The sequence below is a fragment of the Callithrix jacchus genome, chromosome 8, assembly GCF_049354715.1.
Source record: "Callithrix jacchus isolate 240 chromosome 8, calJac240_pri, whole genome shotgun sequence".
Classification (NCBI taxonomy): domain Eukaryota; kingdom Metazoa; phylum Chordata; class Mammalia; order Primates; family Cebidae; genus Callithrix; species Callithrix jacchus.
In genome coordinates, this window is record NC_133509.1 from 17,108,607 (window position 1) to 17,122,926 (window position 14,320).

General features: G+C 53.2%; 1 protein-coding gene across 15 annotated transcripts in view; it reads right to left on the reverse strand.

The window, feature by feature from the left end:
- Positions 1-14,320, reverse strand: part of TLE3 (TLE family member 3, transcriptional corepressor) — a 50,032-nt gene that overhangs the window by 9,618 nt on the left and 26,094 nt on the right. For 5 of the 15 annotated variants that reach the window (XM_035259067.3, XM_035259063.3, XM_035259061.2 and 2 more), the window contains 6 exons: positions 8,167-8,371; positions 6,522-6,538; positions 2,721-2,840; positions 1,647-1,697; positions 875-1,027; positions 361-502 (listed from right to left, as the gene is read on the reverse strand). In XM_035259067.3, the coding sequence (XP_035114958.2) occupies positions 361-502; positions 875-1,027; positions 1,647-1,697; positions 2,721-2,840; positions 6,522-6,538; positions 8,167-8,371 (688 nt within the window). The remainder of the gene's footprint in view (positions 1-360; positions 503-874; positions 1,028-1,646; positions 1,698-2,720; positions 2,841-6,521; positions 6,539-8,166; positions 8,372-14,320) is intronic. The other 10 variants (XM_035259069.3, XM_035259065.3, XM_035259062.2 and 7 more) reach the window with 3 other exon arrangements.

Sequence of the window (14,320 nt, forward strand, 5' to 3'; positions counted from 1 at the left end):
CTGGGATCCCTGCCTTTGAAGAGCCAAAGCAGCTTCAAGCTTGGCAGATGCACCCGCTTCTTTTTACAGAGCAGGATATGGAGAACCAAACGGGCTTGCTCAGAGCCTCACAGGACTAATGACAGTGGTGGGAACAGATCTTGGGATCCCTGACCTGTCCCACACTGCTTTCATATGCCTGGCCCAGAAGGGGCCCCAGAAACTTTGGCATCACCTCCTCCTCAAACCTGACCGAAGTCCCCAAGGGCAGGCCCTGGGAGACACTGCCTGGGCTCTATCCCATAGGTGTGCGGGGCTCCTGCCCTGGCCACGGCCAGACCCCCTCCCCCCAATCAGATCAACTTGGCCCATGGTGCCTACCCATTATACCTATCGGGTCCATGCCCGGAGGTTTGCCCGGCATCGACCGGAGCCCTGGGGTCGTGCTGGTGCCTGGAGTTGGGGCGTCATTCCTCGGGGTTGGTGTGTTGGACTTGAGCCCAGGGGTGGAGGATTTGTCGTTCTGAAGAGGGGAGATGCAGAGACGAGGGAGGCCATGAGGCTTCCATTCTCCTAGCAGCTGGGCACAGCTGTTACGGGTCCCAGCACGAAGCCCAGCGCCAGCCCCTTACGAAGCTTCTGCCAAATAGCCTCTCAATCCTTCTCCAACCTTGTTTGGCAGGGACTGGGGTGATCACTCCCATTTTCCAGACACAAAAACCAAGGCTCAGAAATGTGAACCCATTAGTGCAGGCCCAGCAGGCAGAGGAGGTAAACCAGGGCCAATCCTCCACCCAGTTTCTTCCACTCCACCCCTCTGTCTGTCAATCAGCACCCCCTAACCTCCCGTCCCTGCTGCTCCCTTCCCACTCCCATCTACCCAGACTCCACATACATGACCAAGGTCTTTGGTCTTGGAGGAAGGTGTGCTGCTGGAAGAGGCCACCGAGGCAGGGCTGGTGGGGGCATCCTTTTTCAGGCTACGGGCCTTGTCCAGCCCATTTTCAGGAGGGGAGTGTGCCGGGCTGACCCGGGGCGTTGGGGGGTCCTGAAAACAGAAGTGATATAGAGATGCACTGAGGGCAACAGCCAGCCTTGAGGCCTCCCTGCTCTGGGAGTGGGAAGGGAGAGGGCATGGCTGATGGGGAGAAAAGCTTACCTGAAAGACTGGGGTCCCCAAGGTGAAGGGAAGCTAACTCAACCATCTAGTCTGACTGAGGCTGGGGAGGGCAGAAGGGTGACCTTCCCAATGTCAATCACAAGTTCAGGACTCCAATCCGTGTGGCTGGGATTGGCTGAGTGTAGATGCTCTCCAACTCCTCCTACCCTGCTGAGGCTGAGCCCCTGGGGCTCACAACTGTCACTTCAAGATAGGGAGAGGAGTGGGCTGAGCTGACCTGGACGGAGGATCACAGGGAATCGAAGCTGGCCCCTACCTGGGACCTTTCGGAGTGTCTCTCCGGAGACCCACTTCGGGAGGCCCTTCGGGCCCATGAATGCTCGGACACCATACAGCAAAGTCCTGCCCTGATCCTCCTGAACCCCTGAGCCCCAAGACCCCTGTTCAGGCTGCCAGGAATACTAGGACAGACAGAACAGATCCCACCTCGGGGAGAAATAATCCCAAACTCAGAGGCCCAGGCCCGCTGCACCTGGGCCTGCCATACCTCATTGGAAACATCCACCACCAGGTCGTCACTCTTGTCCCCATCACTGTCCTGTGGCCAAGAGAGAAGACAACTGGTCAGTAAGAGGCCACGCTTTCCCCACCCTGACTGATCCCTAACCACCCTAGCCTTCTACAGGCCAGGACCTGAACCAGGGCCAAGCCCCACAGTCCATGCTTTCTCCTGCAGCCCTGCCCTTCAGCAGGCTCCATTCCAGCTCCACAGTCCCCAAGTATCTCCCCTAGACTAGTCCCCAGTTTGCTCCACTCCCATGCCCACTGGGCAGCCGTAGACACTCGCCCCATTGGAACAGTTCTAAGCCCCTCCCCCAACAGCCTTCCCTTCAACTTCTCTCTGAAGCCAGAACCTTCTTCCCAGCTGGTGTTACATTCACCATCCTTCAGTCAGTGTGCTGCTCTCACCTGGTCATTCCCACCCCTCTGTGTGGTAGGGTGACTCGCCTCCTCTCAAAGAAACATTTGAGTGTCCTTCAGGTATGCAGTGTGTCCAAAGCCACACAGCAGTCATGTGGCTGAAGAGGGCTGAGTACATATCCTCCCCTTTCCTCTGCCCCAGCTCTCAGCCCTCACAGACTGGCACAGGGCAACACGATGGTCATGCTTCCACTAGGGTCTCACGTGCCAGGGGCATCCCATTAAAGGGCTGGCAAAAGCCATGACTGGGAGACCAGGTGGGTGCATGCCTGGGGCAGACTGAGAGGACTGTAGGGTCTACATTTTGGGGGCACCGGGAGCAGCCCCTTAGAGCCAAGTGGGATTCTGGCAGCAGCAAGGGGTTGTTGGGCCATCTGTGGGAAGAGACCCCATGGAGGCCAGGACAACCTCCCCGTCCACCTGCGCCCCATGGTGGCTTGCATGCTCACAGAGTGTATGAACGTTAGTTACCCTAGCTCCATCCTCACCCTGCCCTCCTCAATGGGGCCACCCATCCCCGCCTGTGCTTCTCTGACTCACTGCCAACCCCAAGAGGACCCTGGCCATAGCTTGGGCCCTGCAGACACCCCTCGCCCTACCCAACAGAAACCCCAGCGGCGCCACCACGCCTCGCACATACGTATCGGCTCAAGCTGTCCTTCTCCTCCGCCTTCCGCTTCTTGGCTTCCATGCTGTAGTCCGCAGAGCCCCGGTGCTTCTCACTGGCCCGGAGGCTTTCCGAGGGTGACACGGAGTTATTCTGGAAGCAAGACAGTTCAGGGTTAAAACTCTCTGCTGCGTGTAATGACTCACACATCTGCACACGGCTAAGTGCAGGTGACACGGAGGTCAGGGGAGGGAAGAGAAGCTGAACTCCTCTCTGCCCTGCAGATGGTGGCTCCATCAGAGCCTCGCCAGGGAAGCCTTCCCCACTCCCCGGACTAAGTCCCCAGGGAGATGCCCTGGGAGCACCCCCAGTCCTCTTTTGCAGCTCTGCCACTGCTATTAAATAATGAACTCTGCAGCGAGCCGCCTGCCTTCTGGCCTATGAGACTACACTCTGTGAGGACGAGGGTCACCCGGGTCTCCTTCACCACCCATCTCGCGCCTGCCGCACTCATTTGCTCAAAGGAGGGATAAGTGGAATTTGCATTGAGTCTTGTAAGATGGATATGAGTTGACAGGCGGGAGCCATGAGAAATACTTCATCTGCTGAGCCCGACAGGAATGGGGAGATTGATAGGGAAGGAGGGCGTCAGGCAGCCACCGACTTCCCAGTGGAGATGAGCAGCGAGCGTTTGGAGTGAACACCCCCGCCTCCGCGGCAAGGCTGTCAGCAACTCCGGAGAAACACCAGGGTTGTCAAAAAACAAAAATGCAACGTCATGAAGCCTTTCCCTCTGATAGACAGGAAAAGGTGCAAGGGCAGGGACAGTGACTACCTTGGTAGCCATCACCAAGTGGGGACCCTGAGAGCTTGGCGAACCCCCCATTTTCATGAGTTCTCCCTCAGCTATAAAGCAAATGAGGATGAGAAGCCTTTGGGATGGGAGGCCTGGGAAGAGGCGAGATGGTGGAGCATTCCCGGGGGTTCAGAGTGGTCAGAAATCACCATGTGGCTGTTCCCACTGGGCTGGGGAGCAGGGAGGGAGGAGCCACTGGCAAGGGCACTGGCCAGCAAACCTCTGTGCACAGAGAATAACATCAGGACCAAGGCCCCTCTATGATACCGGTGAGGTTTACCCCCTCCTAAGTGCTCAAACTTAACCTTCACCACCCACCAATTTCTGAGCAGCTGCCCTGGGTCAGGCCTGGTGCTGTGGGCCAGGAGTGGCAGAATGAATGAGACACAATCCCTGCCCTCCAGGAGCTCATGGGCCAGTTATGATGGCACTGGAAGGAAAGGCCAGCCCATCCCAGGTCCCAGTCCCCATGCAACATGGAGAACAGAGGAGCATCTGTTCAGAAGAGAAGAGCATCAGAAGGCAAGTGGAATGAGGCTTCTCTTCTCTTCCCCACTTTCTCAGAGGCCAAGGCCACCTGGAGGGAACGGGACTGGGCGGTGCTCGGTGGGAATGGTGCAGCCACCAGCCTCAGAACTTAATTTCCTTTCCTAAGTCAGTTTCTGGGCAGTCCTTCCCTGCCAAGTTTCTGCCTGAAGCAAATTAAAATGGCAGAGTTATCAAGCCTTGAAGAAAAAATGGAGGTTATAATGGAACTGCAGCTCAAGCTTCCCCACAGCCGAGCAGGAACCGGGCAATGCGCACACAGCCGCAATTCAATTAGCTGCTGCAATCGCCGGCAGAAAAATCACCGTCATTTCATTTCATTTCCTCTGACGGTGGCGGCCACCCTGTGCTAAGCAGAAATGCTTCCAGCCCCTCGCGCCGGCTGCCCCTCACTGGCGGGCGGGCAGGGGAGGGGGCGTGTGGCTGCTCGTGTTTCTCTTTGCGACCCGGTGCTCGGCTCAGGAGAACAGCGAGCTCTTTCTTCTCATGCAGTCAGGCTGAAAACCCTCGCCGCTACCGGAGAGTCATGTCAGGCATTTAGCGGCATCGATCCAGCCCGCCTCTGGCTGGCAGTCGGCCAAAAAACTAAGTATTTTTTATTGCTTCGGCTAGGCAAGGAAATATGAATGAAGCTACCTCTAATTGGACTCCAGACTAACCCCTCTGGGACAGCTTCCAGCCCGTCCCCCCATCCCCCCTCCCACTCTGACACAGCCCTGTCCTTCCTGCTGTAGGCCTCATCTGTTGACAACCTGGTTTCCAAAGCCTGATTATTTCAGTCTACACCGCCCCTGACACCGTCGCTACATGCATGTGCACAGCCTCAGCTCCAAGCTGCCCACTGCTGCCTCTGCCCAGCGTCTCGATTCATTCCCGGTGGAGTCGCTGGTGGACCGTGTGTGCCATGCATGGACCTGAGAGTATGGTAAAAAGCCCAGCTCTTGGGGGTTCTCGGGGGTGGGGAGTGTTCTTTTAGCAGAAAACTTTCACAGATGGGGCACAGAGCCAGAAGCCAAGAGGGATGAGGATGCGATAAAGACTTACGCTCTTTAAAGAGTGCTGGGCCTCCCCGTCCCCGTCCAGTTCCACTGCCATTACCCAGGTAATGTGGATGCTCTGTCAGGTTATAATGAGTCTTCCTAAACAAAGCTGAGAGGCTGGCTGAGCTGGAATTACTCCCATGGCATGGATAAGGAAACTGAGGCTCCGTGAGGCCAAGAGAACTACACAAGGTCTCAAAGCTGGGACCAGACCTCAGCCTTACAATGTCCAATCCAGCCCTCCACCTACCTAGGCAAACTGCCTCTCCAAAAATGCTACTGTTAGAGGATCAGTACTGAGGCAGTGAACGTGGAATTTCAGCTTCAAGGACTCCTTTCGTAGATACCTAGCCATGAGCATGTAGGCAGGGCACGAGGAGACACCAGCCTCGCTGCTAACGGGAGGTTTAAAAAGTCAGCCTGGGCCGGGGGAGGGCCATGAAGGGAACGAGGTTGGGTTGGAAAGAGCTGCCCAAGGAAGCTGCTGTCTAGATGGTTAGTTAACTGCCTGACCTTCCAAGTCCTACTTAACACGAGGTAATAACCAAAGCCATCCTAACAGATTAGATGGCCCCAGATACAAGGACGGCGATGAGGAATAAAATAGCTTTGCTAATCGCTGGAGGATTTTTTTTATCCAGAATCCACTGCGCTTATTCAGAAGGCTTATTCACTTGAAACAGAACCTCGGAGCCTCAGTGTGATCAGAAAGATTTACAACAAATCTCAGAGCTGGCAGACACGCAGGCGGCCTGGCCTTAATGCTCGCCTGCTAGCACTTTCTTAAATGGAGTGAAAGCCCAGAGCAGGCAGAAACCGCAGGCATTTGAAGGGAATGAGGATGCAAGATCATACAGGAGGCATCCGAGCTGGGGGGGTGGGTAAGAACCTTGGCCCTGGACATGGGACACCTGGGTCCTAAACCCTGGGTTTAGCCCACGGACTCCACAAAGCCCCTCGCAATGGAAGACCCAGGGCTGGTCAGCTGACCTCTCAGAGTATCACCTCTCATCTGAAAGGGAGTTAGAGCTCATTTAGCCAAAGCTCTTCATTTGACAAATGGCAGACCTAAAGCCTGCAGAGATGAAGAGCTTCCACAACTGAAGGTCAGTCTCAACAGGTGACAGCAGCTCCCACCTTATGACAGTAACTACCCCTCACTCTGCCACTGCCACTATTGGCTCTGGACTGAGACATTAGCACTGAAGCCAGGTCTCCCAGCTCGGCACCAGTTAACACACAAAACCCCATTTCAACCCACAGAGCGGAACTGGGAACCCAGAAGCCAATTTTGGACACCACTGGGTCTCAGGCCCGTGGTTCTGGGAGCCCAGATCCCACCTCCTCTCAGTACCCACACACCCCTATGGGTTCCAGAGTGCCAATACTTACCGCACTGGATTCTCTCTCTTTGGGGAAGGAAGACCAGGACAGGAGGAAGGTCAGGCCCCCAAGACAAAAAGACAAAAAAGAAAAGAAAAAGGTCAGTCTAAGCCAAGCTGGCTTTGTGATTTGCTAATTCACTGGTTTTAAAACGGGCAGAAGGCCTGGATTGCTGTCTCCGTGGATCACCCAGGGCAGGGCCATTAGGTGGCATTTCCCGGTTTGGAAATTCGCCACCCCAATTCCAGTAATGCCCCTGCCCCTCCAGTCCCCTGGGGTGGGCAGGGGAGGCCTCTGACCCAGTTCTCCCTGTCATGCCAGAGGGCACCAAGTTCACTGTTTGGCAGACTAGGGTTCTTAAGGCCACAGGCTTGGGAGGGATCGTGCCATACAAAATACCAGTAGGACCTGGGAGTTAAGAACTTTATTGTTTAAAAAAAAAGTAGGGGAATTTAAGAGTGGTTTCTTTAATTCTGTTTTTGGAATTAACACCATTCTCTGATTCTTTGTCAGGATGCCCCTAAAAGCTGAAGCCTCTGATAATTTGCCCAGCTAAGCACTAGCTCCCCAATTCTGTCTGCTGGGGAGAGGTCCCCCTTCCTCTGCTAAGAGACCATCCCACCGTAAGACAAAAAATGTAGCCTCCAGTTCCTGGGACCGGCTACCGCCCTGTGGCCTGGGCCAAGGCAGGATGGTGACACACCAGGTCCCAAGTGGTCAGAAGGTGTTGGCTAGGTGCCCCAGTAAATACTGTGACTAAGGGCAAAGTGCATATGGCGGTAATTTTTGAAAAGGGTCTCCCAGGGAGCCAGACCCTTCTCTTTCCTGATGCAATGCACCCCGCTGAGGCCACGCTTGTTGAAGCTTCCGGGGTACTCATGGTAAGGTCTGTGGTAAAGGATCAGGGAAGAACTTCTGACTCCAGATGAGCTCTGACTATGCACCTTTCCCGGGTTCCTGCATTGGTGGGACATAGATGTAAGGAAAACACCCAGGAACCTGGCCCCTGTCCTAGAGAACTGATGATTTTGGTGAGCACAACACACTTTCCAGGGGTAGGATATAAGAGGATACTTAGCCGTGGCATCCCAACTCTTACTCTTACGGGAACTAAAAAAAGGGCCCTAGTGGCCGGGCGTGGTGGCTCACGAATATAATCCCAGCACTTTGGGAGGCCGAGGTGGGTGGATCACCAGGTCAAGAGATCGAGACCATCCTGGTCAACATGGTGAAATCCCATCTCTACAACAACAAAAAAAAAAAACCACACAAACCGAAAAAGAAAATAAGAGAAAGAAAAGAAAAGAAAAAAAAAAGGGGGCCCTAGTCCAACCAGGAAGGCATCCTGAAGGGGTGGACTGGGGCTGGCCCCTCAAGGACAGGCAGAGTTGTTGTTGGAAGATGGGACGGAGCTCCAGATGAACATCAAGGTCTTCAGGACACAGAATACCAGCTCCACACCAAGGATTAGGAAAAGGTGCATGGGACATGGATGGTGCTGGCTTCCATGAGCCAGGTCTTCAACAGATGACTCCAGATCTTTGCTAACTCCTGGTCCTAGGGTGACTGCATTTGCTGGTCCACTCACTGCAAGGCCTATGAGGGTCCACTCCACGTCCCCCCCACCCCGCCCTCTGGCCCAGCCCAGGCCCACCTCTGTGATCCAGTTCATGGTGGTTCTTCTCATCCTTCACCGTCAGGTGGGCCTGGCTGCCCAGAGCGCCCAGTGCCAGCAGCCCAGAGCTGCTCCCCGTCACCGGGGGGATTCCTGGAGGCTGGAGACCTGATGGGTGGGGTGGCAACTGGACCGGGGGGCCGTGTGTGGCATGGGAGAGGTGCTGCGCCTGGAGCTGCTGCTGCTGCAATGAAGTCGGTGATGAGTACAGCTGAGCCCGGGAGGGCAAGGGAGGTGTGGCCACCCTGGGAGGGAGGGAGGGAGCAGCTCTTCCCATCCCCCTCACTCCTTCATTGGGTGGGTAGCAGGGGGAAGCACCCCCAAAACCTTTGCCCCCAGCTCAGTCCACATGAATATCTCACTGAAGAAAGTCTGTTAATAGACTGCAATGTAAAGATTTATGTCTTCAAGCCCCCTTACCCCACACCCCAGTTTCAGGAAGAAATCTCTCAATGTTTGTTTCCAAGCCTGAGATAAATAATGCATGCATTAAAAAAACCACACAGTCATGGGGTTCCCTCTGAGTGAGAGGGATCCATTTTTAAGCTCACAGCACTGGTAGTGTTTGCTCATGCATACATGCCTTCAGCATTAGCGGCCAGCATCTCCCACCCCGAGGCTGGACTCTGGGGAAGACTCCTTATTTCTTAGGAACTCCAAGCCTGCTTTCCAGAGCAGGAGCAGGGCAGGTCATCACAGCAAAGGCCCCAGAGCCAGAAGAGCTGGGGGCCAATGGAATGAGAGCTAATGTCACCAGACATTAGTGGAAAACCAGGTAACTGCAAGAGCAGAGGCTTTGGAACTAGACAGATAGGACTGAAACCCCAGCTCTGGCACTTCCTAGCTGTGTGGCCTGGGGCAGGTTACTTCAAGTCCTTGAGCCTCAAATTTCCTTATCTGTAAAGAGGGGAGGCAACAGACCCCAGAGAATTATTGTAAGATAATGTATGCAGCACCTCATGGCGCACAGCTACTATTCATGAAGCCTCATGGCAGTAGCTAACATTTACAAAGAGTTTAAAATGGATTCCCGAACTCTTCTTAAAACTTGCCATGCAGCAAGTCAGAATCATCTTCAACAACAATGCATTTCTCTGTCTCCTCCCCAGGACTCTGCGGCCCTGGTTCCAGAGGCCCAAATTCCCTACTCAACACTAGCGTCAGGGGCTTCACTCTCCTCTCCTTCCACACACCCAACTTCTCCACTACTGCAGAAGTTAGGTGTGCTGGTATCCACCTATGCAATGCATCTTTCTTTTCAAGTAGTGGAAGAGAAGAGAACCAACATTTGCTGAATGCCTGAATGAATGCCTGGGCACCTTCCAACCACCTGGCCAGGGAGGGGTTGTGCCCATTTAACAGATGCTTAGAGGGCTGGAGTAGGCAGCCGGTAATTGCCCAAATCCCACCACTAGTAAATCTGTCAGTCACCATCCTCATCCAAAGAACATTCGTTCCTAAAAAGATCCCCAAAGCAGGTGGGGTTGGTGGAGAGTGCCATACAGAATAGATCTAAGAAGCTCCCAGATCTCATGCCTTACTGAGGGAGCTCACCTGTCAATATGAGATGGCTTTCTGGCAACTGTGAACAGATAACAGAACACAGTGAAGGCCCATGGCTCCAGCAGGAGGAGGCAGTAAGTGTCTCAGGTTATGGATAAAGGGCCCTACCTAATCTCCCCCAGCTAAACTGCAAACCGCCCCCCTGGCCTCATCCCAGCCACAGTAGCCATGGCACTGCTGGCCCCAGAGGGCTCCCTTTATCAGTTGTGGGTGAAAGGCTGGCACTATGGCCATCGCTCAAAGCTGTCAGAGTCTCCGTGATGTCTGTTGCGAGGCAGTTCATGGGCACTGTCCCAGGGTGGGCTGACCCCACATCTGCACTGAGACACTATGGCAGATACAAAGCTACGGGGGCCCCTGGAGCCAGCATCACATAGTCTAATACGGAGATCCAACCCCTCCCAGCTAAGAAACTCCAGCTTCTCTCAGATGGGAGCTTACTCTGAGCTCCTCTACTTTTTCTTTTTAAAGAAAATGTAATTTTTTAATATCTTATTACAAAACTAATACATGCTCATTTTAAGAAAATACTAAAAATAAGTATATGTTAAAAAGTTTTTTTTTTAATTGCCCTTCAATCCTACCCTCAGAAGATTCTACTGTTAATCTACCTAGGTTTTTCTTTATGAAAATCTACACATTTCAAATGTATTTCTGCAGAAATTGACTCTTGTGAACCATACTACTATATAGCTTGATTTTAATTTAGGAATGTTCTGAAAATTTTTTCTTGTCCTTTTTAACGGCTACCTAGTATTCCCTTATGTGGTTGAACAATACAACATTATCTGGATACCCGGTTTTTAAAACGAGTCTCCAGTAGGGCCCTGTGGTTCCAATTGCTGGTAGGTCCATTAATTCTGCTGGTGATAACTATTTAGTAAAATCCCAGAAAACAAGGGCTGAGGTATTTAATCTGCATTTTTTTTTTTAAGATGGAATCTCACTCTATGGTCAGGATGGAGTGCAATGGTGCCATCTCGGCTCACTGCAACCTCTGCCTCCCGAGTTCAAGCGTTCAAGCGATTCTCCTGCCTCAGCCTCCTGAGTAGCTGGAACTACAGGCACATGCCACCATGCCCAGCTAGTGTGTGTGTGTGTGTGTGTGTGTGTGTGTGTGTGTGTGTGTGTTTCAGTAGAGACGGGGTTTCACCATGTTGGTCATGATGGTCTCGATCTCTTGACCTACTGATCCACCTGCGTCAGCCTCCCAAAGTGCTGAGATTACAGGCGTGAGCCACCGCGCCAGGTCTTAATCCGAATTTTATAGTGCAGAGCCAGTAAGATCACTGGAGGAAGAGGAAGGGGAGGAAGGCTTCAAAGATACAGGTTTGCTGCCTGCAGACACAGCTAACTCCTTTCAGGAACAAGTCTGTTTCTAGAGAAAATGCGCATTCAGCATTTGTCCCCAAGGAAAGACCGAGCTGAATAGCTCCACACACCCTGACTTATCTTACCAGGTAAAGTCTCCTCTCCTACGCAACCTTCTAGGCTCAGCTTTGCCCAGTTCAAAGGCCATCTCCCCTGGACACCCTCCCCCTCATACTGATCAGAATGGATTTCTCTGTTCTAAGAGCTCTAACAGCTCAGACAGTGGAGCCAGATAAAATAAGGCGGACGTCAGCTCTATCCTTCACCAGATGTGAGTCCTTGGACTAGTCAGCCAGCCTCTCTGGGTTGTGCGAGGACCACCTATGTGACTACAGGTAAAAACAGCAGGTGCTCAGTCAACCTTAGCAAACACTACGGATGGATCCCAGGTGGAAACGTTTCTTTCGCCTTTGTGCACTGCTTGGCAACCTGTGGGTACCAGGAACAGAGACTGTGTCTTCTCCATCCTAGCACCTGTAACAAAACAGTGCCTGGCGTATTTGCTCAGTACATGTCTTCTGGGTGAATTCGTGAACATTTTGGAAAAGGTACATGAAGAGGCTGAGAAAGAGTGCCCACAGGTGCCAGCCACCTCCCAGCTCCACGCCTCCCTCTAAGGCCCAATTAGATGCAGCTGGAACGGTCAGTTGGGACAGGAAGCATCAATGGGGTCATGAGGTGTCCTGCTTGCCCAAAACATGAACTAGTGAACCAGCATCAGAATCCTGGACCCGAGGCAGCGGCGGCCGTGTGGCAGACAGTGACTTTCGAAGCTGTTAAGCATCCAAGGCTGAGAAGCTGGTTTTCAGCTTCAGTGTAGTCAGGTCGGAGCGTCCTCTTTGCAAAAAAGAGAAAAGGAATCTCCCAGGCAAAACTGAAGCGTTCCTTATCTTTGAGGGCAAAAGCAACCAGCTGCAAAAAGCCAGAAACTCCCCCGAGGTCTCCTTGGGATGGTTGAAAGGCACAGCGGGGACCAGCCCAGCAGACTCTGTGAAGCAGGGACAGGAGAGCCAAACTCCAAGGCTCCCTCCTCCATGTGAGAGTAGATGCCAGGGTTGTCGGGTGGAGGGTGTGCCAATAACAGTCATGGGTGGGTACAACAGAGAGTGAAATGAAGATTTTTCCCTGACAGGTCTGGGGCCAGCTGGCAAGGCCTCCACCTGACCCCGTCCCTATCACAGCTCAGCACCTCCGCAGGCAGGCAGGCAGACAGGGCCCAGCTATCCTCAGGCTGTATTCCTATCCCCTGCAACACGTCTGCTGGCTTCAGAGCACAGTGTGCTCAAACATAGTGATGTCTGAGTGGGAGGATGATACTGTTTTCAACTGGGTAGCTTTCCCCATGGCAGAGAAATGGAATCGGTTCCACAAGCTGAGACCGCCTGTCTCCAGTATATACCACTCCTTCCAGTATGGGAACTTCTCCATCCACAACATGAAGGAAAGTCAATTCTCCCTTGTACCCCTGACCCCAAAGAGGGGCTAGGAGTCTGGAACCAGGCCACGCCTGAGCGTTCACTTTTCCCTGCTTGAACAGCTCCTGCCAGAGCACAAACGAGCCAAGGAACCTGTACTCCACACAAGTGATAAGTGCCCATGGCCTGGCTCAGAAGATGCGGTCACTTCCAAGAGAGGAGGAAGGGAAGATCTTGCTTGCAGCCTATGTCTAATTGGATTACACACATCACGCCTTATGCCTTCGCTGGCTGGTTGAATGCTCCGTTTCTCAGGTTCGCGATTTGGAATGAACTTAGTCAAGTTGTCTAAGCATTTCCAGAACCAAGGCTGAAAGTTCACTTTCCAGAAAGTGAACGCTTTCTGCCCTCCATGGACAGGGAGAACAGCTCCAGGCCTCTGATTGCTCCATCTCTTTCGCATCGCTCAGGGGGCACCACAGCCCCACGCCCATTGAGCTTCCGGGTTTGGTAATAGCTTTTAGTGCTCACAACAACCCTTGTGATCCCCACTTCAGAGAGGGCGAACTGGCTTGGGAGGCGGAGCAGCTCCACCAAGCCGGCAGCAACCAGAGCCCAGACTTAAATTCAGTGTTACCTCCCTCCCCCACGGCTGCCTGGCTCAAAGGCGGATCCCAAGGCACGCTCTCTTGGCCATCCGTTCCCCTCACGTAAAATCCATTCAACTGAATTCAGCTCATCCACATTCTGGAGTGAATGCAAGAACCTTAGGTATGGCTTCAAAATACCCTGTGTATTTTGTGACAAGGGAAGCTTTCTTCCCTCCCTCCCACTTAAAAAAAAAAAAAAAAATCAAGTCGATGCTCTACGACATCTTCCCTACTGTTAATTTCCTAGGGAATGCAGACCAAATTGTCAGTGTGGTCAGTGGGTGAGCAGATGAGAGCCCCTTCACTTTCCAGTCCAAAGATCTGGGCCACGATACAGCAATGGAAAAAGAGGGTTCCAGAAATGGGTGATAGATACATCAGCTCACCAGGTCTTAAATCTGCTTGGGAAAGATAGATACTGCCTTCTGCAAGTTGCTGACCAAGGGTCAAATTTCCCTCCTCATGCTCAGGAATCTTATCCTTCTCCATAGCCCCTGCCATTCATTTATCCAAGAAGCATGTAACACAAACAGGGCTATGGTAACCAGGTCTTGCCAGGCCACAGCTAGAAGAGAGACCATCTTCTACCTGTCTGCCCTCGGTGGACCCCTGAGGTCCAGCAAGGGAGGGGGCAGGCTTGACTGGAAAGCCCAGTTCCCTTGATCTGTCGTTCCTTCCCCTTTCCAGACACACCACCCTGACCTCGGATCCTGCCTTTTCTTACCATCCTCATGATCAACACGCCACCAGCTACCTCCCTGCCCATGCCAGAGGCATTTGATTTCTCTTTGAGTTGGGCTAAGCCACGACCTCAGACTCTTTCAAATCCATAAGCAAGAAGGTCATTAAATGAGTAGGGAGATGGAGAAACTGAGGCCCAGAGGAAGAAAGTGACTTGCCCAAAGCCCTTCCTCTAAGTCCTAGACGAGGGTGCCAGCTGCGTTTCCTTCCAGAGCAGCAAATCCAGCAGTGCCGTGGGGGCAGCCACTGGTAGCTGCCAAGAGCCTCCTAGGACCCTCCTCTCCTGCCCTTTCCTGCTGGGGCCAGGGTGCCTGCCCTTTTGCTCAGCCCATGGCTCTGCACCCCCTGCCTTCCTTCTCTACCTGGCTTCCCAGAGGCGGCTCAGCTGCAGGC